Source organism: Maylandia zebra, linkage group LG7, assembly GCF_041146795.1.
Source record: "Maylandia zebra isolate NMK-2024a linkage group LG7, Mzebra_GT3a, whole genome shotgun sequence".
In the NCBI taxonomy this organism is placed as follows: Eukaryota; Metazoa; Chordata; class Actinopteri; order Cichliformes; family Cichlidae; genus Maylandia; species Maylandia zebra.
Genome location: NC_135173.1, coordinates 41,841,147 through 41,868,801, shown reverse-complemented (window position 1 = coordinate 41,868,801; position 27,655 = coordinate 41,841,147). Strand labels below are relative to the sequence as shown.

Sequence of the window (27,655 nt, the reverse complement as noted above, 5' to 3'; positions counted from 1 at the left end):
CACCTTCAACTTTTTAGAAAAATCGTCCATTGTTTAGATAAAATAGTTGAACACCTGGTTTATCACTCCTTTGTTTGTGAAATGAAAATAAAAAATTAGGCCCAAGTAGTAATTAACAGAATTGTGCTGCTTCTATGAACGACTACTGATGCAGATTATGTGCTAAATCGCTTCCTTATCTTTGCCATTGCCCCTCTGGATTTTAATTTTTCTCCCCATCTTAACATCTCTTTGTCTTTTCCTGTGTTTGTTGGTGATTATGATGTTTTTTCTGGGTGTCAGTTTGCCCTTTTCTAACCACTTTATCAGTCAACTACAGCAATCTGTCTCCACATGTTTCTCTTTTTACTGTATGTGCTCTTCCTGTAAATCAGACCGCTGCCAGGTCTCAGCTTTGCAAGCAGTTCATCCAGTCTTGAATATTTTAGTTACAGGGTTATTGATTGGTTCTGCCGGGCCCATCTGGAAGCTTAAGCAGTGAAAGTGCCATATCTCAACGGTAGAAGACGCTGCGTGGACGATAACTCCTAAGTTTTTTTAAACGACCATATTCCAATAATACTAAATCAAATACATCTGAATAGCCACTTTCATTGTTATCAGCCCAAATGGGACACACACACACACACACACACACACACACACACACACACACACACACACACACACACACACACACACACACACACACAAAGTGACCCATCCCTGCTGCATTTGCCTGTGGGTGCAGGTGCTCTCCTAGTGGCTGGTGAGCCACACCAGTTAATTAATACCACTGGAGTGTGTCAAGAGAAGGGAAGGAAAAATGCTGTTGTTGGCAGAAAAGTGAATGAGTGACTTTTTAAACTTTTAAACTTCATTTTACCTCAAAACAGACTAAAAGTTACGGGTCTGCATTCTTTGGGGTTGGACTGCATCCGTAGCCTTTGGGGGGAATACACAAACAAACATTCATACAAATGGAAACCCTAACACAGGCGTGGATGTTTGAGCCTGCGTACTGTATGATGAGGATGCTGGTGAAATGCATGTACGTGTATGCGTGTGAGTCTTTCAGGACTAGACAGACTTGACATCCTGTTGACTTTGATCTCTTCGCTCGAAGTATCTGAGGTGGTAAATATTTTCGGATTTGTGACATTTTCTTCCTCTGATACTCTTTCCTCAAGAAACACGGATATACTGCGTAATCCTCTGTGCCAGCAGATCTCTTTATAAACCCATTTGGCGTAAGTGTGAGGTGTGATTTGTTTTCCTGCACTGACCATTACAAGAGAAGACACATTTAAGAACATCAGACAGAGGGGGAGCAGCTCCCAGTTGGTGTCTGCAAGCTGTCATGTTACCATCGTCTGTCTTCAAGCCTGGGCTTTCCTTCAAAAACACAAAAATAATTACACACTCGGTCCACACAGTAGCAGAAATAAGCACTCAAAATAACACAGGGCACTCGTGTGACAAGAAAAAAAAAGAAGTCATTCACAGATATGTTTTTTATTTTCCTATAAAAATATTTTACAATAGAAAACACAGCTTAAAATATACACAGTCCACTTAGTGATGCAACAGCTGCAGAACCCTTCAACTCAAATATATCAGTCTATAGGTAAATATATCTTTACAGCAAGAATAAATTCAGCGGGGCTACAGGGAACTGTCAGTCACCAAAAAAACCACTCTTTGAACTCTATGAGCTGATCAAAGTAATGTAAAAGATACTGAATTATAAACTGATTTCAATAGTAGATACAACTAAACTGAGTGGAAGGAATGCTTATAACCCAGAGGTGAAAATGAGCAGCTGTTCCTCACTTAGTCCGATGATTCAGGCATGGAAACTGGTCCGTCCACCTACTCATCCATGCATCCGTCTACCTCTCACAGCAGGAGTAGGAGCATTCAAACATTAATGCTCGTTGCAAGCACACGAGAGCACAGGATGTTCGTATGTGTGCATGCAGTGGGGTTTATTAAAAGGTCGGTTCCACAAATAAAAAAAAAATCATGTTTACCTCTGGTGCTATGCTGCCTTGCAGGTAGTTTTGGTTTTATCTCTCCAGTTTGAGTAAAATAGAGATGAATGGAAAGCAGCAGTGCTTGTGAACACGCAGAAAAATGACTTACTTGCAAATTCAACAGTAGTGTATCTTTTCAGAAAGTGTTCCTTTTATTCTGAATAATTTACAGGTCTTGTTGCAAACTGGAACTAATTTTTAACACCAGAAAATCACTGTGAGTTCTGTAGGTGGTCAGAGCAACACCACCATTATTATTTTGGCATAGAAAATGTATTGTGGTACTAAAATCTGTGTGTGTGATGTTTGTTTTTGTCTCTCTGTGTATGGACAGACTGCTGCATTGTCCCCAATTTCCCATTGGGGACAATAAAGTTAGCAAAATCAATCCATGTACATAGCTGGTTATAATCTGAGTTTGAATATAAAAAGAAAACATGGTTTAGGTTATTTAAAACAAATTTTGGGCTGATAATGGATCAGTGCTCCTTTTTATAATGGGTGTATTCCTTTGCACTTGCCTTCAAGTCAAAATAAACTTAGTATGTTTGTCATGTGATGATTTGCTGCTGTAAACTTAAAAAACATTTCTATTCACTTACAATTTTTCCTTTGCAGAGATTTGGCCGTTAATCATTTGCTGAAGCTGTTTTCACACATGCACTGTGGCCCTGAACTGAGCACAAGCATTTTACATGGATCAGACAATAAACAGTCTGTACCCAGCCAGCTCACTAAAACAAAGTCCATGCGATGTCTGATTAGGTGCATGTGAGAATAGTACATGTAACTGACCAGTGGATTACAGTTAGTTGGCTTTATGTGTCCTGCTCCCTTTCCAAAAGCAGAGTACCTGAAGTATCTGTTTGCTGCATGAAGAAAAATTATGACAATGCACCGGATGAATCTCCTCACTTCTTCTCTTGTGCATGTATGAAAACAGCTTGTAAAGCACTGAAAGCAGGGTGATGCCCATAAGAATGACTGCTTGATGGCAGTGCCCCTTGAAAGTCATGATAAATAAATAACAGCAAATTTAGAGCAAAAAGATACTAAATTATATAAGAAGAATATTTTCCAGTTGTTGGTTTGTTCACTGGCCCTCTGTCCCATGCTTTAGCATCATAGCAGTTCAAAGCGGAGAGCCAGCGAGAGCGTCCAGAGAGGCGGCAGCAGCCAAACGAGGGACGGGGATGGGCGGACGCCTAAAGGCGAGGCGGTGTCAGAGGTGCAGGAGCACACCTCGTATCCGTTCTCTGCGTGGTCTGGATGGCGGTGCACGTTGACTCTCGTCTCTGTGCTTTTGGGCTGTGTGTCCGGAGAGTCCGACTGCATCTCTGTGCACAACAGCCAGTCCGTTGCGATGAGGCGGGGGTATCCTGCCTCCACCTCCATGTCGCTGCCTGGCACTCGCCAGTACTCCTTCCCCTTAAAGAAATAGGACGAGCCTTCGGAGACACAGATTAGAAGGTGGGGATTAGTGTGTGTGTGCATGAACTACAGATAAAAGAATACAATACTAGACTTTATACTAATGGCAGTTCAGAATTGTCTTTGCTCTTCGCTCAAAGCTCAATAAGCAGAGAACACATTAAACACCAAGGGCTATAATTTGTACCCAGCGTGCTAAGTGTTTATGTTTAGCATTTTCACTTATTACCTTGCCCCACAGTACATCTGTTTGATAAACCAGAATGTGTGTGAACCAGGTGTCTACATCCATCATGGAAAATTATATCATTTAATTTAATATAACAGCTGCGTTTTCCACCAGTGTGCCTTGGAGAGGAAACTCCGCTGCAGTTTACAAACTTGCATGGACCGTAGCACAAAAACTATAAACCTGTCTCAGAAAAAATGACATTTATATACAAACTAAATGACCACAGCAAAAAACTGTGGAAAGAAATGCAAATTTGCTTGATTTTAACAAAAATATCCATGTGATATGAAAGACGGCATGCTTATTTATGCAAGTTGTCTCCTGGAAACTCTGGTGGTCATACTCCAGCCATCGCTCCGATTACCTTTGTCAGCACTGAAGTAACTGGTGAAACAGGTAATTTTTTAAATGTACTTTCATTTCAAATTTTATTTAAGAGTCATGAATCAAACCAGTAAAAATGGGACTCATGAAAATATACATGGAAAGTATATAAGGCAAAAACAGAGTTTGTATAATTCTAATGAAAGTCAAATATTGAAAATTTATATTTGGCATGACCACTTTTACTCTTCAACACACCCTGAAATATCTTAGGCAGCTTCATTCAGAGCTCTTCTCTGGATGCTGACTGCCTTTTCTTTCTTTCAAGATGATCCTATATAGCTACAATAAGAGATCTGGGGGTGTGGGGAGGCCAATCCATGACTGACAGTGTGTGTTTTTCTATCCAGGTATGCTTTTACTGTTGTAGCAGTATGCTTGGGATCATTTTCATGCTGAAAAATGAAGCTGTCAATGTGCCAATCAGATTCTCTCTACATGGTATTGCATGGTGGATCAAAATCTGATGGTACTTTTCTGGATTCATAACACATTTGATCATCACTGTTGTACCTTTCTGTCCTCCTCTGTAGATAATCAATAAGATTTGAACCAGTAATTACAAATTTGGATTCATCATTCCAAACGACCTGTTGCCACTGATTTCCAGCGCACTTTTTGCATAATTTGTCACACCTCAGTTTTTTCCTGCCTTCATTAAGAATGGCTTCTTTACAGCCAACCTTCCAATCTTCTATTTTTGATGAGGCTTTAGCAAACAGTACATGGATCAACAGAGGGGTCAGATGAATCACTCAGGTCCTCAGTCAGGTCTTTGATGGATTTACTGTTTCTTGGAGACTTTCGTTTACTGTTCATCTGCAGTAAAAACTCTGAAAGAGCTTCAGAAATCCTGGAGAACTGCTGCTCAAGATCACTATAAAAAAATTACAAGAATGCCTGGTTCCTTGCACGCAAACTATGTACTATACTTTCATATTAGATATTAACATGTGATCCTTTTGAAGAAATAATTAAGTAAAACTGACATGCACTGGGTATGTAGTATAAAGTGGATTTTGTATTTGCCTTTGCTGTTCAGACCATAGCAATGCCTTATGGGTGCTCTTGACATAATAATTGAACTGTCAGTTGATTGCTACTGATATACCCACCACTGTGCCTGTCTCTTCACTACAAGGCACTTAAGTTAATTAGAGTCACCAGAATACCAAATGGGCATTGGCACTGTGCTTCTGATGTAAATGCCACTTTGCTGAGTGCCATTATGACAAATATTTTCAGGGTTTATCAGATGTGGTATTATGAATGATAATAACATACAAAGTTTGTGGGCAATATTTTCCTCGCACGTTCTTTTTTCTTGCTCTATTTCTGATGCGGCTATAGTGAATGCACTCATTGAAATTGTGTTCATTTGAGACAAAAAAAATTGAATTACAGAATTAAATGAAAAACTTAACACCTCCGAATGAATGCATTAATATGTGCTTAACGTTTGTAGTTTACAAACTCATAATAAGCTTCCTGATCTCCCACAGACTGAATTCGTTATCGTGAAGGCGCCCACCTTCTCCAAGGCTGTTCACCTGATTCCTATGAATTTTTTTTATTAACCAGTGACTATGACAAACAAGCAGAGGGAAGTAAACATGTGATAATGGTGTGGCTCATTAATAAGTAAGTGGCAAGAGATAAACAAGTGAAGGAGTTTGAGCAAAGTGAAAAATGTTTTCCCATTGTTAATGGCCTTGGAGCTCGCCAAGTGCAGAAGAGCTCCAAGAGCTATAGCTTCATAACTCCGGAGTGAATAGTGTTTGTCTGTGAATGCTTATTCAGACGTATATATACCTAAACCGCATCTTATTCTATCACAGTGTGTGAGGAAGTGTTGGAGGAAGTGGGGAAATGAGAAGAAAGACAATAACAACAAAAGATAAGGACTTATTAAGGCATATAGGACCTGTAGCCATAATAGAAAATGCTTGATATTGTCTTCAGAACTGCTTTAATTATTTGTGGCATAAAGAGAAAGTGCCAGAAACATTCTTCAGAGATTTGGGTCCATATTGACATGATAGCATCACACAGTTGCTGCAGATTTTTCAGCTGCATATTCATAATGTAATCTCTCGTTCCTTCACATCCCAAAGGTGCTCTACTGGATTGAGATCTGATAGCTGTGGAGGCCATTTTACTTCAGAGAACTCATTGTCATAATTGAGAAATCAATTTGAGATGATTTGAGCTTTGTGACATGGTGTGTTATCACCTCAGGGAACAGGTACGCTGTGCTCACAAAGGGATGGGCATGGTCAGCAACAATACTCAGGTAGGCTGTGCCATTCAAACGATGCTCAGTTGGTCCTAAAGGGTTTAAAGTGTGCCAAGACCATATCCCTCACAGGATTACATCACCAGGAGCAGCCTAAAAAAGGCAGGAATTTATCCATATTTTCATCTTGTCGATAACAAATCCAAACTAAAATTCACCAGTCAAGCTTCTTTCAATTTCCTAATGTCCAATTTTGGTAAGCCTGTCTTGGCCGACACGAGTGTGGTGTCGTGCTGCTGTAGTCCATCTGCTTCAAGGTTCGACGCATTTTCTGCATAACTTGGTTGTATTACTGTTGCTCCTGTTTTTATGGGTATACTCATTTTGAACGTCAGCAGCTCGTGTTGAACATGTACTGTGTTGTTGCCATGTGATTTGTTCATTAGATATTTGTGTTAATAAGCAGCTGAATAGGTGTACCTAAAAAAGTAGCCAGTGAGTGTATATCTGAAGTAATGTACTGCCTGCATTGCTGTCACTTACTGTATGTTTTTGGTTATTGCACTAATGTTCATATCCATGCATTGTCCTTAAAAATGCATGCCAAACAGCTTTCATGTCAAACACAATTTCTGAAGTGAAATAAAAGGATGAGTGTCTGTACTCCCAGGACGCTTTGCCTCCATTTTCTACATTTTCTCAGGTCGAAACCTAGATGGAAAAATGTGGCAAGACCCACAGCTTTTACAAGAAATCCTCATTCTTATAATAGTGCTGCTCCTGAAATAAATGCTTTTGCTTTGTAGTTTGTGTTTGTGTTGGGTAATGAGAACAATTAAAATGCCTAAAAAGTGCAACGCAAGTTGATGTGGCAGCTGTGCTGGTCTAGCAGTTTTCCTCTAAGTGGGTGAAGGCTCACAGCACCTAGTAATCCTTTTCCTGTGCATAATCATGAGGATGTATTCACACTTAGCTGCAGCATAGTACAATAAAGAGCCCAAGATGCACTATCGTGCATGGAAACACACCTATGGAGTTTAATTCTTCTGAGTACTCCCAATCTTTACCCTACCTACACAGCCAAATTACAATCCTAAAGCAGCTCTGTTTGCAAAAAGCGTAGGCCACAGGGTCTTCACCTTTCAAACATGTCCTCACTTTCTAACTTTAAGTATCATTTTGATCTTCACAAAGAGAATATAGTACACATTCTACTTTCTCCTCTGTCACAGTTATTGGAAGATCAAACTTGTACAGTAGGGCTTAATGTCACTTTGTCTTTTTCAACTTGTTCTTTTTTTCCCTCAGAGATCAAGCGTCCTACAGCTGTCAGAATCTGGAGAATACACTTCATGTCACTGAGTTCTGGCTAATAATACAGCTTCTTTGACTGAAGATGAGTCATGATCTGTGCAGAACAAATAAAGTTCATGAAGACAGTGAACCCTTTAAGTTTCATCCACCGTTATAGGTTATATAAGCTTGTGACTCTATGCAGACTCGTAGTAATTTTCACCTATATAAAGGGTTTATATGATATGTTATGCCAGTAACTTATCTTGAAGGACATCTTCTGAAATATGTGAATCAAAGGATGACGCTGTTATACTTTTGTAATTAAATCGTGTAAAAAGATGAAAACCCACAACACATTCCTCAAGCTTCCCAGTGAGTCTCTCGCCCCCAAGGCCATTAATGCTCACTAGGCATGTAATTTCTTTTATTAATCAATTAAAAATACTTTAACTTCCTTTGTGCTGCTTAGCAAATCTTTTCTGAAACAGGAATAAATAGTAATATTTATTCACAACCATTTTTTGCTGTGTATTAAAACACACTAATCGGCACTTGTGTACCTTCATAGTGTCGGTGAGGTTGATTAAAGATGGACTGCCCTGCCAAAGTTCATGATAATGATAGTGCACGTAATGGTGTGGCTCTCAATTAAAAACAATTAAAACAGCTCCATGGACCAAAGGAATGAAGCATGTCAGAGTGTCTTCACAGTTAACACCTTTAGCTACTATTGTTTCATTAGTTTTGGCCTTTTCATTAACAACAACAACAACAAAATAAATAAATAATGCATGTCTGACATTATGCAATGAACTGGCAAAACTGAACACAAATATAATTGGTCTCATTGGTCTCATATTTACCCTAATGACTGCTCTTGAGTAAATGCTGCTTTTAGTCACTGCAATTCTTGGCTGTGTAATAATCCACACTTATCAGCATTTATGTACCATGATAGTTTTGGTGAGGCTGAAAAAATAAAGACTGCCCTGCCAAAGTTCATACTCATATTCCCCTGATTGGCAAATGGTTAGTTACTTGGTGAAACTGCTTGTTAAGAGGTAGATGGGGTTCCATCAAAAGGCTCACAGACAGCATGCAACACACCGACTTGTCCCTAAACACTTGCCGACTGTCTGTGAAGCCTGAAAGTTGAAAAGCGCAAAACAAAGCAGAAACAGATCATTCGATAGTGACCACATAACAAGGCTTTTGATGAGCTGTTCAACAACAGCTGGGGAAAAGACAATTTTACTTATCCAGTGGTCTCTAGGCCTGTGCGACTAAGGCCTTAACTCAAGTTGATATTTTGACTCTACTAATTTGACAGTACTGCAGATATAGTGTTAGCTGGTTTCTGAGAACTTGAGTCTAAGATCAAATCCATAAAAGGCAAGACTATTTCTGAGTGCTGTACTGATGTCAGCAGCTATGATTGTTTTTAGAATTACAGAAGCATTTATAGACTTTATGTCCTCTTTCCCTCCATTTTTCAACCATTTTCTATGGTTTTACTGTCATTACCTGTTTTTTTAAAATTCGTATCACGTGAATGAATCTATATTTCTAACAACTTTAATATCTTTGTCCTGAAGTCTTATATTCTCTATTACTTACACATTCTTCGACTATTTCTAAAAATTTTTTATGGCAAGATGTCACCACGTGTCCTCTTTCCTCTTTGGTGTCGTATCACTCTCTTTCCCTTTGTCTGTTTCAATCTCTATTTCCTGTCTATTCACACTGAGATGGTGAAACAAACCGAGAACAGGCTTTGATGTGGCTTCAATTCCCAGGTCCCATGGTTTGTATATGTGCATTTAGGCAAATGGGTTTCCAACTTGACTGCTTTTATCTCAAAACGATAAAAACAACAACAACAACAACAACAACAACAACAACAACAACAACAACAACAACAACAACAAAAAAACCCTCCAAAACAATCTTCATCCAAGCAAGTGCTTTAGCACCATTTAAGAATTATGAAAATTGATCAAGGCACACTACTGCGACTATAAAAGCAAAAACCAAAATGGATTTAAATTTGGCAATTTTTGCAAAGATAGTTGGATCTTCTCCCCTGTGTCAGCCTTTCAACTTGAGTTTCAATTTTAGTAAAAGGAAATCAGAGAGAGCCAAATCTGCCAAGTAGGGTGGGTGGCAACCTGTAGATGCTTCACAAGGAGACAGCATCGAAGAGTATGGTCTGTTTTAGGTTCATAACCACCCCGTAAACTCTATCTAGACTAACCTGTTTACACGTGTGAACACCTTTCATTCACAAGTGTTCTTTCATGTAAACTGCACTTGCATGGGGTGGTGTAACAGGGAGCAGAAGGTTTGTTTCTTGTTGAAAATTCTGCAGAGGAAGAACAAGTACCCTTATGTGTACACAGACACACACACACACACACACACACACACACACACACACACACACACACACACACACACACACACACACACACACACACAAATATACAAACATGTGGGTAAACTCATCAAAGAGCTCAGAGACCTCCGAGTCTACAAGCTTGGAAGACAGAACACAGACCACTGACAGGGAAAAGAGCTTTGCTGTATTTACATGCGCTGCAGGGTTGGTTAGAGACATCCTGGCTTCCACTGAGCATTCTCAAATTTTAAAAATAAGTGTCTGCTTTTTTGATGGATTTTCAAAATCCAAAAACACTCTCAAGCACCATCCAGAGCCTAATACACTGACAGAAAAGAACTGCTGCTTTTGTTTGAACAGATGGTGTTCAGGCGATTTTACAACTCTTAACCAAGATGCAGGAGTGATGTGTTGTGACCTTGAGTCAGCTGGTACAGTGGAGCTATACAAAGTGATTACACTGGGCAAGCTCCAAGGTTTGACACTGTGAATATGAAGCAGTGTTGGCAGACAAGACCATGTGTGCAACGTCAATAACAGATAAAGGTTAAAAAAACAAACAAACTCCCAACCCTCTATTGACACATGAAAAAAATTAAACAAATTAATAAACAAATGCAAATGTTCTTCTAATCTGTATCCTACAGCCACACCAAAACAATCATGGATGCATCCAAGGAATGCCAAATATAAATAAACTAAAATCAAATAGGAGCAAATGGTGGAACAAAATGCATTGCGTGAATAATGAAAACTCTTAAAGGACACGTATTAGGCTTTTGATTTGTCTCGGAATCTGAACACTGAATCCCCAGAACATGCTTAAATTTTTAAATCCATGGAACATGCTTCACTTATTCTGAAAGATCCATGACAGAAATAATAGATCACAAATTGCACCGCAGGTTACAGGAGTCAGCTGGACAAAAAACAGCCTGGATGTTACAACATGACTGGCTGTGAGTTCTCCAGAGGGCAGTCTTACATTATTCATGTAAGAATGAAGCATACATTTTAAGACTGAAGAATAAGCAAAACAAAAGGTTTTGGTAAAATAACCATATTCTGCCAAACGACACTTAAATTCAACGACAGTGTTGGCAGATGGCTGCCCCTCCCTGACTCTGGTTCTGCTCGAGGTTCTTTCCTGTTAAAAGGGAATTCTTTCTTCCCACTGTCACCAAGTGTTTGGCGTATTCTCTTTATTATTGTAGGGTCATTGTCAAACAATACTAAGTGTTCTGTCGTGGGATGGAACCATCTAAATAAAATGTAACTGAAATTGAATAGAATTGGTAATGCACACTTGCAGGTAGTTATTTATGTAAAATATAAAGATAATGAGGAATTTGAAGCTGATGAGGTGAGCTTGGAAACATTATTTGGGAAGGGTAAATTAAAAAAGTCACAGCAATTTGTCTACATTTGACTTAAAATGATAAATGTTAACATTTATAATGCAAAAGAAGAAGGTAAGACAGGACCAAAATCACAAGGATACTCTCTCTGTGAACTATAAAGCTGTACATTTGATTTTATAGCAATCTATAATATCTCTACAGTATTTTTTAAAAATTAAACAATGTGGTTTTTGCCTTCAGACAGTTCTTTGGGGTACAAATCCAACACGGGGCTAGAAACATACCTCAGAGATTTTGGTCCATATTGACATGATAGCATCACACAGCTGCTCCAGATTTTTTCAGCGCCATGATGCAAAATTCCCATTCCACCACATCCCAAAGGTGTCCTATTAATGGCTACGGAGGCCATTTGAGTAAAGTGAACTCAATGTCAAATTCAAGAAACCAGTCTGACATAATTTAAGCTTTATGACATTGCATGTTATTCTGCTGGAATCAGCTATAAAACAAATACCTACACTGCGTGTAAAGGGTATATGCTCAGTTGATATTAAGTGTCCCTAAGTGTGACAAGACATAAAAAAAAAACCATTACACCACTACCAGTCTGAATCATTGCTACAAAGCTGGATGGCTCCATGCTTTCATGTTGTTTGCACCAAATCCTGACCCTGCCATCTGACAGATCAGGATTTACTGAGGCTCATGACACTTTTTTTTGTTACATAGTTGTATTGAAGGCAATGCTAACGTGTTAAGAGTTTGCTTTTTGCATATGTTAAAGAAAAGTAAAGGGCTCCTAATAGAGGGAATCAACTAGGAACCACAACATTGCGTAAAAAAATCCCACGACGAACTATTCAGTGACATTTCAAGACATACTTCTGAATGGAAGTGGTGGAGTGACTGGCTCAGTGAATGACACTGCCATCCTTATGCCAATAGCAAGGCCTAAAATTTCATCCAAGACTTGAAGCTGCATTCCTAACTTGCCAAATTGTTCTGTTGTCTCATATTCTTCTCAAACTTTATTCCGGTCTAAGGACTTCCCCTGAGAACGGTGTTGCATAGTCTTGCCTTAGGCTTAGAAAATAGCACAGCAGACTACTGGTTTGATGCTGTGGTGGAGTGTTACGACTCTATTTTTCTCAGAGAAAGGTAATCATTTTTCACTGAAAGAAACTGACAGGCAATTCATCATTTATATGTTGAATCTAATCAATCAGAGTGTCTTTATAATCAATTTTTAATCAAGACAGAAGCGGTCAAAAATATGTCACTGGCTTTACTCTGAGGACATTCTGACTCTGGGTGATTGATTAAGGTGTAGTTTTGATCATTTTTTTTGAGGATGATGTAAACAATTTGCTTTGCAGATTTATTATCAAACATATGGTTATTTCCTTAAAGGAAATAAACTCTTTAGTGTTTTTCTTAAATTTCAAATTATCATCACTCACTGTAAAGCACTGCAGAAAGAAATTTTAGGTTCTGCGTCTTCTACCTCTAGCTCTGTCTTAGAGCACACAACACTTCAGTGTCTAAAACAAAGTGCTCAGCTGACTTTGTTTTAGTTGAAACTCTTGGATAAGGACAAGATGTCCATGTCAAATTTCACAGTAAAGTAAATGGTTAACCAACTGGTATGCATACTGTGCTATGCAATTCTAATCAAAGTCACATCATTATTCTGTACATGCAATCCGCTATCTATCAAGGACATGCACTCACATGCACCCACACATACAACAGTGCATCCATCAGGGAAGGTCTGGGGTTCAGTATCTTGCCCAAGGACACAACTGTGCCAGTGTCAACTTTGCCTCTCTTTTTCATCATTTTATGCACATAAGATGGGCGGGCAAAACTGTGTAAAAAAAAAAAGATTACTTACCATCAGACCACCTCATGGCATCATCAAGTTGTGATGGCAGCCCTTTCCAGAGGTTGCTGTCCTTAGGGTAGCCCAGGTCCATTCGTCTCAGGTGGTCATCGTATCGCCAATAGCGGTTGTCCTTAAAGAAGTAGGTTTTGTCGTTGTGTAGCCAAACAAAGGCAGCGTCCACACCCTCCAACGGTAGGCCAAAGTCACTGATGGGACGAGGGTAACCTTCCTCCACAATATTGTCTTTAAATACCCAGTATTTTAAACCTAAAGAAAGTTAAACATAACGAGTTAAAACCTACTTACCAATATGATGTTTTATAAAGAAAAGACATCTGAGAGGATACATTTGAAAAGAAAATAATGAAAGGAAATAATTAAATTTAAAAAAAACAAAACGCACACATATGTTTTTTTGTGTAGTTTTTTTGTGTAGTCTTAACCACAGTGGTAGCTCAAAAGTTGTAGCTTGTTTATGTCCTTCTTTTCAATACTTTAAATGTCATTGCCTAACTCCTCTCCTACTCACATAGACTTACAAAATACACAATTTACTTAAAAATCCCACCTGCTCTCTTCCAATGTTTTTGATACTGTACCTTTAAAAAATACAATTTTGTGGTCCCCAGGCCTCTCGTACACTGCGTCCACACTATCCAGATTGGTTGGGAGGCCCCGCCAGAAGCGATGGATCTGAGCAGGACGCAGAGACACCAGGTGCTTCTCTCTTGTTAGTCGCCAGAAGTATTTCCCTATGAAGAACAGGTTCAAAATAAGAGGAACAACACTATTACTTCTGCTCTAAATGTCCTTCCAGACTTAATCATGTAAAGTGTACAAGAAACACAACAAGCAATGACCTACAAGTGACAAGGAGCAGCCCTAGTTTGAAAGGTTTGATATTTGTGGCAGGAAGACATAATACAATTATTAAAGGCTGCTAAGAGCTACAGATAAATCTAAATATTCTATTAATTATCTACAAACGTTCCATGTCCTTGATTTTAAAGTGTGACAACAAAAACAAATTATATTAAAAAGTTCTATAAAAACATCGTTAAAATTCAGTAGACTTTACTAACACTGCTACTGCAGAAGGTATGCAAGTCTGTTTCTTGTTTCCGTTGTCAGTGGGAGGCTAGGGGTCATTCCTCCAGAGGGCAAGCATGAAAGGGTGATGTAATTTTTATACTGAAGTCTCTCAGCAGGGCTCAACTGGCTCAGTCGGGTATCTACAACTACCACCTCGCTCTCATTCTCTTTCCCTTTCTCACTTCTTTCATTTGACTCTTTCTCCACTGCTGCTCTTTTGGCTAATTTCTCATTTCTTTTCTTTTTTGTTTTGGGTTATTTTCCCTCCCCTCATAGCTCTGCAGCTTTGCATATCTCTTTCACTGTTTGTGCTGTTGTACCTTTGAAAAAGAAGGCCTCTCCTCGTATCTGGGCCACTGCATCAAAGTGACTGGTGCATCTGTCTGGGGTATCTCGTGCCAGCCTGAGAGAGATGGGAAGAAAGTAAGAAGGGAAAAACAGCGTAAAATGAGCGATAACAAGGATCTGCTGGATTCTAAACTGGACATTTATAAAGCTTTAGACGTCTAGCCACCACAGAAAATGTTGTATCTCGGTTCTAATGACTCACCTCTCATTTGCAAAAATTTCCTCAGTTGTGAAAAGTGAAAAAATTATTTGACCGATTATATTGCGTAGCTTTTTACTGACATGCGTCGACCCCTTCTGAGAAATTTTGCACAAGCTGTTCCTGATATCCTCTCAGGTGCCTGTGCGTGAATCACTGAAACCATGCTAAAAGAAGTGAGGTAGCTATCAGGCTGACATGGTGAAATCCCTCGGTGTGTTTATCCCCAAGGTTTTTAAGTGATTTAAATCACTGACGTGGCCTGCATGCCAATGATGAAGCCATTAGCACCACAGGGCTGAGAGTGAGAGCCTGCCAGGCCTTATATTACCAACAAAGGTCTCTATTCAGAACTCTATTAGCGCTACACCACAGTGCAGTGGTCGTTATTGGTGCCCTTGTCGGGCCCAATCTAGCTTTTTCCACACATCATGACCTGACCAAGGCAGCAGGAAACAATTAATGAAGCTAGTGGACGTCTGAAACTGGCGAGCAAACGCTGCTAAATGTTCATCTGTGGTGTTTTAGCATTACCTCACTGTGTGTAGTTGTATTTGTACCTCCACCCATTTGAAACTAACTAAACTCTTTAGACCTTCAGACTAAAGTTTCTTCAGGTTTGCTTTGTTTTTGGGGGCTACCCCAGGCTGGGGTTGAGTGGTTAGGTTGTGTGTGTGATGTGTGCGAGAGAGTGTATGTACTATCAAAATGTATAAATGGACAAAATGCAGTCTAATTAAGCTTGATAACCTAAAGAAACTACAGGTTGATAGCTGCCCAACTGTCTTCTGAGAATTGCTTAATTTGATGGGCAAGGTCCCATGCTCACTCTTGGCTAATTTGCTTTTTGGTACCTTACAAGTTCTATCAAGTCTCCCCCTCCCCGCAAGAAAATTCTTTTTTACAATGAATGTAAGCCTGCATAGATTCATTACACTACGTCTCAGTGGAAGTAACAAAAACCTGATACAATTATAAAACAATCACAATGCAATTATGTACAAGGAATCATCCCAAAAACTGAAATCTCTTTGTAATGTGATTCAATCCAGTGAAATAAAACAAATGAATACCACCTGCATGAGGCCTGTGGATGTAAATTCATTTATTGTCATGACTTTAATAACACCATTTTTCCACAACTACTGTATATAAATAGACAGAATGCACATTGAGAAGATGGTTTATTTGCTTCTGCTGAGGCTTGTTTTCACTTCAATCAAAAAGCATTTCAATAAGTTGTGTCCTGAGATGAACTGTGCTTTGAGTTTTATTGACACAGACCCTCTGGCCATCATGCCTGCTTTACTAAATTTATGAAATTAAGATGAAATGAATACTGAAATTGGCTTTCCTTCTTCCAAACAATGCAGCTAATTTAGGTAAAAGAGACCTTAAAACAACTACTAAGGAATTAAGTGATTTTTATGGACTGCATTATTATTAGAGTGCCAGATCTATTTCTGTTGCATTTAAAAGATAACAGATACCTTTTATACTTCTACTTACATGACCGTGGACCTGTTTTCAGGAAGATCTAGCAGGACAGGAGGCTCGGCTGTCTGAGACGAACTGCCTGGTTGATTTGTGTGGGACACTGAGTCTCTAACACCTGGGAAAACAAGACAAACATATGTAATAACAATAAATCCCTTATACTATTTTTGATAATTTATTTAGTTTCTTTTGTTCTCCATTTGTGTCTTACATTTCATATGACACATTTTCAGTCCCATTGCCACAGGATCATAATGGCTTAATGCCATGGTGACCATATTTTGATTTCCAAAAAAGAGGACACTTGCACCAGTCATGAAGAACTTTAATAAAACTGTTTACTTAAAGAAAACTTTAACGTATTTAAACTATGCCTTCTCTGTGCAGTTAATGAATGGTGAAATAAAAAATGTCATATAGGCTTTTACAAGTCAGCAAGTGCAAAAAAAGAGGACGGTTGGTCACCCTATTAATGCCAATAATTTGGCATTAACATCAGCACAAAAATTGTGCACCGGGAACTTCGTGGCATGGGTTTCCAAGCACTTCCTGTGCAAGTGTGTGCAGGGATAGACAATTAGATAACTAGATAGAAACAAAAGAAGATTCATCACTCAAAGTGAATTAAAACTGCCCTGAGGGCAACCTATGTGGTCTCATACTATTCTAGAGGACAGTTTAAAATTGTAAGATGTAGAAAAAGAATAGAGCCCTTGAGTTCAGTTTGCACTACTGAACTCTATGCCATCAGCTTGATGGTTGCAGCTCTTACTGCAGTACAGAATGTGGATCACAATGGATTTTTTCTTCTTGTTCCAGGTACTCATAGGTAGAACACAGTCTGAACAAAACGGGTTAGCTTTGATTTTAATGACAGAAAAAAGTTGCCAAATCATTCAACAATGGAGGAGTCAAAAGTATGTATGGCTAAAATAAATATGTGAGGTTACAGTGCTATCAGTGCGGACAGAAAGATATTTGTAGGACTGGTCATTGGTTGGTTAGGAATAACCACGGGGGTTGTGATCACCAACATTTTTTTGGATCCAAAGTCATCTCAAAATGAGGTAGTTTGATCATTTCCACGTATCACAATATTCCCCTTCAGCAGGATTCAGCAATTCAAATCACACGCCACCATTATTTATCCCCGCACTTGATTGTGTTTTTCTAAAAGTCATCATTTTCTTTCTTTCTTGTCTCACTGTCACTTCCTGGATCAGGGAAAGGTTTGATGAAGTCACATGGCATAATGAGGTCCAATTAACTCCATCCATGTTTTCATTAAATCAATAACCTTGCTCTGCAGAGCTCATAAATTGGTGCCCCCTGCATGAGATGAGGCTGCTGTATCTTCAGTCTCCTGAGCTGTCACAGCCACTAGTTTACTGCGAGACAAACATAATTACAGCCAAGGATCATGACTCACGGCCAGCAGAGAAGGATTCTATGAAGGGTCGGAGACTTCACAGCATTGATCATGTTTGACACTGCTTGTTACTAATGATGATTCATCAGGTAAGCAGATAATTTTGTGAGTATTTACTGCAGCACATATTTCATATTAATGATGGGAAAAAACAAAACTATATTTCCAGTAAAGAGGCTTAGCCAGGAGCATAAAATTGTTCAATATAATTATGGAAATACACGAAACAGCTGACTGTAATAGGAAAAATAAATTAAGCAGTTCTGATTTAGGTCATATATTGTTTCAGGCCTTGAGTCACCCCTCATTTCTTTATGTTATGCCAGGAAATGGGAAATAGGTGCAGTGACCTACTGAAATGTGCAAATATGCACCAACAACAGGTGCAGATGCAGGTCCTGTGTCAGGTCTTTGCTGCCTTTTTCCTTATTTTCAGGACATGACAGTGCAATTCATTTGCTATAGATAGTTTTTTAGGCCTGCTACTTCTACTTTTTTATATGTGCAATGCGTTGTTAAGGACACGCTGCACACTGTGCTGACACATGTCAAGTTCTCAGCTAATTCTAATCACCTTGTTGGTGCAAAAATGCCATTTTATGCCTGTTGAAATGTTGTCTCTTGTGTGTAACCGGGTCACAAATTACATATTGTTATAATTACACAAAATGTGTTCTAAACTCCAGGATCCCCAAGCCTGTAGTTATCTTCATTGTCAGTGAGAGCCCCTCCTCATCCTTTTCTTCTTCTTTGGTGCAACCCTATAAATTTGCAGTACCCCTTTTTGGTCTCTCCCCTTTTCTACAATTCCCCTGCGGGAGAGGTTGGTATCATTTATTGTCCAACACTAATTATATTTCTATCCACCCTGCCACCCTGATGTTTCTAATTGTGTGTTTTAGTTCATTATTGGCATCATTATGCCTGTCTTTACTTGCTGTTATGATCCTTTTCATAGTTACACAGCCAGTTTGCTTCAATGTTTATGGATTTGTGCTTTTCAGTAACACCTGAGGCAGATTCAATAAATGGAAATTTGTTAGGAATCAAAGTAATTTACTTTTCTGGCTCATCTCCCTGACACACACACACACACACACACACACACACACACACACACACACACACACACACACACACACACACACACAGGCGCCTTTTACATACCATAAAGCTGCCAAACTCTGACTTTGTCTTCATAGGGTAGATCATATTTTAGAGGGTCTCCAACAGGGCCCTGGTAGTACGGTCTCATGATGGACTCCATTGCAGAGGTGTGGACCAGACCGATGGCATGACCAAACTCATGGACTGCGACTGCAAACAGATCCATGCCGTGAGAGTCTGAAAGAGACAGAAAGGAGATTACACAAAAGATGAAAGTAAGCGCACTGTTAAAAGCCTCGTTTAGTGAAACATAAAGAAGAAAAAGCAAACCTCTTTAGAAATGCACTCTAAAGGTCAAAGGTCACTATACACAACACAAGTAATGCTCTGTAAAATTGCTACTATTATGACTATAGTCCCTGTATTTCGTGCATGGTTATAGCCATTATTTAAATAATATACAAACCACATTTTTCTATATGTAAGAACTCGCTTTATCGTGCTCAAACTATTAGTTAATTTTTGTAACAGTTGACTAAAATAATAATAGACCACTCCCATTTGTTTTTCAAGTACATTTGTGGAAGGATTTACTGCTGCTTTGCATTTGATTTTATGACGAGATAATCAATTAATGTGTAATGTCACAGCTTGCAGATTGCTATAAAGAAGTTGTTCTAGGTCTTCAGCTGCAGACACTGATCATGTGTAAATGGATAATCTGCTTCTTCCTCCATGGCCAACAGACTGTTTTGATTGGTCACACATGTTCAATTAGCATTAGCATTCAGTGACAGAGAAGGTGGCATGAAAGACTTTTTGGTAAATTGCTTTGGAGAGATCCACAGCGATGGTCGCCAATGTGACCTTTCTGCTATGGGTCTGCACCCTTAATTGACCCTTTTCTTTTTTTTTTGTCCAACTTGTGGTGCAAATTGAGAGGCATGACAGACAGCTCAGGAAGCTCTGAGTGTTGCAGGTGTGTGGTATAGTGAGATAACTATGGTAATACTGCCTGAGTCCCTGGGCCGCCAATCAAAATCTTAGTGCGGAAAGACACCTAAAGAGGCTGCAGGCTATTAAAGCACCTTCCCTCCATCTTCAGCTAAAACATAAAAAGAAAAATCCTCCCAAACCCCTTGTCTGACTCTGTGAAGCAAGACAGAACCTGGGGCTTAGAGATTTAGATTTCCAAAAATATGAAGAGGTACCGTGTCAAACCAAGCTAGCTCAGAGTTCCTTGGTGGCTATGTGCGCAAGTCTGCATTCAGTAAACCATAGGTTGGCCACGGCCTGGGACACGCACTCGTGCTTACAGTATTCACCTGGGGTGGTCAGGAGGCAAATGCCAACTCTAATCTACAGAAGCACATGTTGCAGGTGAACAATAGGAAGGAAAGAAAGGGAGAGAGAGTGAGGGAGAAAGGGAGAACAGGGACTCAGAGCACAGTATGTACCATTTCATCGCATTTAAGGTCCACGTGAAGCAGACATAATAGACATAATGACTGAGGACAAAGTCAGAGAGGCAAGGATTGTGTGAATGCACCAAATTATTTTAGAAAAGCAGAGACTGAGACACATAGAGAGAGAGAGAGAGAGAGAGAGAGAGAGAGAGAGAGAGTATTCAGTATGGCTCTTCAGACTGTTACATTCTTAGGGATTCAATCTTTGTTCTTCCAGATTCACCACTGACCCATTAAGCAGCTTTTTTATCAGTCCAAATGCTTTCATGGCATGGAGCTGAGAATAGAAATTAATAGCTTCATTTGGTAGACCTTTCAACCCTCTCCTGACTGTCAGTTCTCCAGTCCACAAAGATGAGGATCACAGGACTCTGTTGCTTTGATCTTGGTCAAGAAGATCCATAAAAAACATCACAGCTCCTTAGTGGATGCCCTAAAGTCAGCCTATGTCAATAGCATGAATATCTATAATCAGTACTTCCTGCTGTCTTTGCAACTAGTCACAAATCCCTCACTCAAGATTTAGTAATTAAGCTAATTTTACTCTTTTAATGACCAAAAATAGCTTGTAATAACTCAATCATTGTCACTCATAGCATAAATACAACTATTTGTAACTGGACTATATGAATGCACATAGGAGACGTGTTTGCCACAAAACAGTATGCAGTTTTAGGGTTAGCATAAAATACTCAGTGCTATTCTAGCTGGGTTTACTTTGATACGATCCTCTTCCCATCTTTTGCTAATTTAAACACGGTGAAGCTTATGCATAAGTTTAGTAATGAAAACGTGTAATCACTCACTTGCCTGCTTTCCTGGTTGTTCGACTGCTAGTCTGTTCTTTACACCACTTCCACTTTCCCACACTGTCAAAGTCAATACCGACATCATTACTCTAGCCCAATCATCCTCTTGCCCGCCTTCAGCGAGCCAATCAGCCTCCAACAAGTGTGCTTTAAATCTCAGTGCTCTTCTGTCACTATGAAAAGAATAATCTTAGAGATTCATTAATTTCTGTATCACAATAAATGTTATCTTTAAATACAGTTGACAATGTTTCCCCTTAACTTATCCATTTTATTAAGTGTCAGGTCAGTCTTTGGAGTTCAAACTGATTAGTTACATCTGGAAGTTGGGTAAATACCCTGAAACAACTTATTTTTGGAAAAGAACTAACTCATGTGTTAGCTACCTGTAACTAGTTGTTAACATCAACACAACTATCTAATCAGCACACACACAACAGCTCGATGCATGTCGACATGCAGACACAGTCGAGATGACTTGCTGAAGTTCAAAGTGAACAAGGTGATTTAGGGAAGAAAGGCAATTTAAGTGACTTTGACTGTGGCATGGTTATTGGTGCCAGACAGGCTGGTCTGAATAGTTCAGAAAGTGCTGATCTACTGGGATTTTTCCACAGAGCCATTGTAAGGTTCACAAAAAAGAGAAAATATCCAGTGCATTGCAGCTCTCCAGATGAAAATGCCTCGTTGATGCCAGAGGTGACAGGACAATGGCCAGGTTGCTTTGAGCTGAAAGGCAACTCAAATAACAACTCATTACAACCAAAGAAGGACAAAGAGCATCTCTGAATGCATGACATGCTGAACCTTGCAGCAGATGGGCTACAGCAGAGGAAGACCACTGGGTGCCACTCCTGTTAGCTAAGAACTGGAAACTGAGGTTACATTTCTCACAGGCTTTAAAATTTTTTTAAAAACTGTTGTAATTATTGCTGTCACATTCAGATGGTAGGATCAGAATTTGGTGTAGACAAAGTAAAAGCGTGGCACACTTTGGGCCAATAGAAGCAGTTGAGCGTTATTAAATGCTACAGCCTGCCTGAGTACTGTTGCTGACCATGTTCATCCCTTTATGACCACAGTGTATCCATTTCCTTGTGGGTGATAAAGCACCATGTCACAAAGCTGTTTTGTTGAAAATGAAAATGACTTTGCTGGAGCAAAATGCCCTCCACAGCTACCAGATCTCAATCCAATAGAGCATGTTAGAGATGTGAAGGAGAGATTTGCATGATGGATGTGCAGCTGACAAATCTGCAGCAACTTTGTGATGATATCATGTCAATATACACCAAAATCTCTGAGAAATGTTTCAATCTTGTTGAATCTGTGCCATGAAGAAAAGGGGCCCAAGCTGCTTCTACAAAGTGTACCTAACAAAGTAGCATATCTGTATATGCCCCTCCCCCCCTCAACGCTTCCGTCATTTCCATGTTTTGCCTCGTGTTCTGTCAGTATGTTTTATTTCCCATCATTAAATTTCTAATATTGTGCTCCTAGGAAGTACAATCCTCTCTGAGGTTACTGACTTAATCACTAAAAAGGTTTTGCGAGGATGCACTTCATGCTCAGGACTTCCACACTGTCTGTAATGGTATTGGCTCACAGCCAAAATTCAGTCCACCCAGGCAAAATGCTACGCTTTCCCTTGTTTGGGCCACACCAGAAGAAAAAAATATCTCTCTAGCAGAGGTCAGAACGTTCTTCCAAATATCTGCTGCTCCTCAAGCTGACATCCATCACTGTAATCACACAGTGACATCACATTTAGCACAGAACACTGTAATCCCTTAATGACCTCCAATACGATCGGTGAGCCCCGAAAGCCCCGTCCACTGCTCCAGTTATTCAAACCGAGTTGTTAGTAACCAGACAAACTGAACACTCAGATAAGAGACACAACCACACGCAGAATGAAACGCTTTCTCGTGTGTTTTCCTTCTTTATATTGGTATGTTTTCTATGACACATTGAATTCTGATACAAATACATATATGAAGTGAAGCGGCTGCTTTAGAGAAGATTTTTAGTTATATTTTGTTGACTCTAAAGGAAAAAATAAATAGTGCAATACAATACTCCAGTGGAAAAAGTTTATAATTGCTGAACTCTTTCACACCATCCCACTGTTACGTGTACCTGTTCTAACTTTATCGTTTGTTTATTGTCTGTGGAATTTGATCCTGTTTGTATTTCCCGGCACTGAATTGTTCCGCAGCATTGTTTGGTGGGTTTTTTCCATTTTCTTTTCAGTATTTTACTTCAGTAACATGTTATTGTTAACATACATCAGTCTGGAAATGTGGTTTGAAAACCAGGGCACAGATAAGGCACGCTGTAATGTAAAGAGCAGGTTTAAAGAAAAAAAAACCTTTAAATTGCAGTTTCAAATAATGCTCTATGAATGTAATAGCACAATGTAGCCGAGAGAGACTAGAGTTTGATATTTTCAATGATTCTTTCATGTTTTCTGTTCTCTTGGAGCTTGTAAAGTATACACTTCCCCTCCTCTCTGCTGCCAACAAAACAATAGGAGGACGGGTAAAATAAAGTGTAACGATCATTGGAAAAGACACAACAAAAATAGGGTAACATGCCCAATATGCCAACCATTCCTCATACAGAAACATAAACAGTACACAGAATGTGTGCATGTATTCCCAACACACAAACACACACACACAGAAAAAAAAATTGAATGTCATGAAAAATTCACCTGCCTAATGATGCTTTTGTTTTAGTCAGGGTAATCAGTTTGTAGAAGCAGATTGCTGGCTGAGTGATAATTAATACAAGCAATCTGCTGCCTGTCAAAGCAAAAACAGCACTTCCAGACCTCCGCTTATTTGATCTCACCGAGATTCCACCTCTCACGACTCCTAATGGATGCCAGAACCATCCATCTACACAGCAGGGGTGAACTGGCCTGTTAAATGTGGTGCTTAATTTCCACTATTCAGCAGCATCATACACATTAGGAATTGGCCTTAGCAGACCCAGATTTAGGGTCCCGCTGAGAACAATGCACCGGGAGATGGGGGAAAGGAATTAGCAAAGGCAATTACTCAGATACGGATTTGTCTGATAATGTTCATTTTTCTGAAGACAATTACATAGCTCCACAATCTGCTGAAGCGCCAACACTCATTTTTTACCTTGTGGGCTGACCTAACACGCTTAGATCTTCCCAAGGGATTATCACGCCTCTGAAAAAGTTGCTAAGAGCAACAATTTATGATTCTGATAGCTTTGCCTGTTGTCTTACAAGCAGACGGATATGTAGTTCAGCAGTGATACCGGCATCAGCTAAGCAATGCCTTGGAGACAAGCTAGGCAAGCTGATGACGCTAGAGCGGGATGCAAGATAGCAGCAAGGGGGAGACTGGCAGAGTGTGACGTGAAGAAATTAAGAGCTTTTTAATTAACTTTTTTCCCTGAGCCTCACAACACCAGCCTGGCAGCTTCAATGTGTTAGAGAAGGGAATTTTAACAGCTAAACAAAACATTAAAATCTGGACGTGAGCTGAACTGTGCACCCAGCACCACAGAAGAAAAGAGAATTCATCGACTCTGACTTTCTTTGGGGAGCTGATTAGAGACATTCAGGAAGAGTTTCCTCTTTAGATGCTTAAAAAAAGTAGTTTGTTGCTTTACAGATGAAAAATCTTAATGCACTAGATGCAAAGTTTGCTCTTGAGGAAATTCATCACAGTGCAGGAAAAAGGCCATTTTCTGTACACAATAATCCTCTCTGAATTATTTATTACAGGCAAAAATCAACGGCATTCCCAACATTAGCACGTAAAATATATTGTAATGCATATTATATATATATATATATATATATATAAAAAAATAAAAAAAACACCCAGCACGCCCCTGCGGGCGGTTTATCCTTCAAGCTCGGGTCCTCTACCAGAGGCCTGGGAGCTTGAGGGTCCTGCGCAGTATCTTAGCTGTTCCCAGGACTGCGCTCTTCTGGACAGAGATCTCCGATGTTATTCCCGGGATCTGCTGGAGCCACTCGCCTAGCTTGGGAGTCACCGCACCTAGTGCTCCGATTACCACGGGGACCACCGTTACCTTCACCCTCCACATCCTCTCGAGCTCTTCTCTGAGCCCTTGGTATTTCTCCAGCTTCTCGTGTTCCTTCTTCCTGATATTGCTGTCATTCGGAACCGCTACATCGATCACTACGGCCGTCTTCTTCTGTTTGTCTACCACCACTATGTCCGGTTGGTTAGCCACCACCATTTTGTCCGTCTGTATCTGGAAGTCCCAACAGGATCTTAGCTCGGTCATTCTCCACCACCCTTGGGGGCATCTCCCATTTTGACCTCGGGACTTCCAGGTTATACTCGGCACAGATGTTCCTGTACACTATGCCGGCCACTTGGTTATGGCGTTCCATGTATGCCTTGCCTGCTAGCATCTTGCACCCTGCTGTTATGTGCTGGATTGTCTCTGGGGCATCTTTACACAGCCTGCACCTGGGGTCTTGCCTGGTGTGATAGACCCCAGCCTCTATGGCTCTTGTACTCAGAGCTTGTTCTTGTGCTGCCATGATTAGTGCCTCTGTGCTGTCTTTCAGTCCAGCTTTGTCCAGCCACTGGTAGGATTTCTGGATATCAGCCACCTCCTCTATCTGCCGGTGGTACATACCGTGCAGGGGCCTGTCCTTCCATGATGGTTCCTCGTCTCCCTCCTCTTTCTTGGGTTTCTGCTGCCTGAGGTATTCACTGAGCACTCGGTCAGTTGGGGCCATCTTCCCAATGTATTCTTGGATGTTCGTTGTCTCATCCTGGACTGTGGTGCTGACACTCACCAGTCCCCGGCCCCCTTCCTTCCGCTTAGCGTACAGCCTCAGTACTATATATATATATATATATATATATATATATATATATATATATATATATATATTTTTTTTTACTGTTAACACCATTATGCTTTTTAACCAAATGGATAGTTTTTTGGAGGCAGGTTATGAGTGAATTTGAGTCATAAAGGTGAGGCCCCACTGCTGACCTCTCCTCCTGTTAACCAAACCTACATCTACGCAGCTGCTGATGCCTCTGCCATCATTCCACACACACATTCAAACACACGCTCAAGCCACACTACCAGCATCGTCTGCTTGCCTTGCCATTGCAACAGCCTGGTGGGAGGTCTAATTGGAGCAGATTGAGCTGCTGTCCTGCAACATATGGTTCGCAGCCCTGACAGCAGAAAACAAAGGAGGGACATCCACAGAGGTCCTGGCCCCATCACAGACTCACCAGCTGGGTTAGACAGCCTCACACACCAATCAAATCACCATCTAAAGCCTCCAGGCTGAGGTCAAAATGCATCCCGAGGGTGCTGAATCTTTTTGTTCTTCTTCTTTCTTGTGGACGACAGTTATGAGAATGAAAATATGTTAACCCAGCATTATGGGTGAAATAAAAAAACACTCCAGTATCTAAGTTCAGATTTATGATGTATACGATTCAGTTCGTGCTTTTATGCAAGTCTTGCCAATGAATACAGCTTAATAAATTTCATATGGAAGCACAGTTATAACCCTCGTTCTCCAAACAACTTTTACTCAGACTTCCAAAACATCACAATTTTAGCCTTTAGCATCAGGCGCAAGTGATCTGGGAAGAGTCATTATTCCCTAGCAACTGGTATTTGCCAGGGCGATGCCAACTGCTTTCTAGGCCTGTGTGGCCAGGGCCTTATTTCTTAATTCACAACTACCGCAGTTAGTATGGGTTTGTGGACCACACAATGTAATGTACTGTAATGTAATTCAGTGCAATTTTTTAAACAGTTTAAAATTTCCATTGTGAATGCTCAAAAAAAAAAAAAAGAGCACTTTTGGATGAATGAGTATCTGAAGTTAGATACAATTTATCCACCATTATATAACAAGTCATCTGACAGGGGAAGGTACACACTGCTAATGTGATCCTAAATGCGTGGACCAATTTTTGTGCTTAAATCAACAACTGCTTTCAGCTCCCTAATGGGTTCAGGGGTGCACATTTCATTATTTTTGACACTTATTATTCAGTCTAGAAGTTCACTCTCAGTATAAATGATGTCTAAACACACACTGAATTTTTGGACTCTCAACAATCTGCCATGACATTTGGAGCTTCAGTACAGTTTCTTATTTGGTTTAATAATATACCAAACATAGGAGTATGTTTGCATTGTGTATCTTTGATGTTTAATGGAAAACCTGAACACAATGTAAATGAGCAAGAGGTTATTTATGGAACAATTACAAACAATACTATCTAAATTAGTCAAGCACTTTTTATTAGTGCTATTGATTATAAGTACAAAGTGATTATTTTTGTGCTTGCAGACTGCTTGTTCCCAGGCAACAGCCCATAGGAGCTACCCGCATAGTGAAGCATCTTCACATAAAGTATTGGTTTGTCATGTGCATATAGTATAACTAACATTTTCTGTAC

General features: G+C 39.9%; 1 protein-coding gene across 1 annotated transcript in view; it reads right to left on the bottom strand.

Annotated features, from left to right (window-relative positions):
• Positions 1–1,486: 1,486 nt before the first annotated feature.
• Positions 1,487–27,655, bottom strand: part of LOC101469316 (matrix metalloproteinase-17) — a 97,456-nt gene continuing 71,287 nt past the window's right edge. Inside the window, exons 5-10 of the mRNA XM_004538316.3 lie at positions 18,974–19,150; positions 16,390–16,492; positions 14,654–14,736; positions 13,841–13,993; positions 13,251–13,508; positions 1,487–3,463 (exon numbers count right to left, since the gene is read on the bottom strand). Coding sequence (XP_004538373.3) covers positions 3,138–3,463; positions 13,251–13,508; positions 13,841–13,993; positions 14,654–14,736; positions 16,390–16,492; positions 18,974–19,150 — 1,100 coding nt within the window. The 3' untranslated portion in view covers positions 1,487–3,137. The remainder of the gene's footprint in view (positions 3,464–13,250; positions 13,509–13,840; positions 13,994–14,653; positions 14,737–16,389; positions 16,493–18,973; positions 19,151–27,655) is intronic.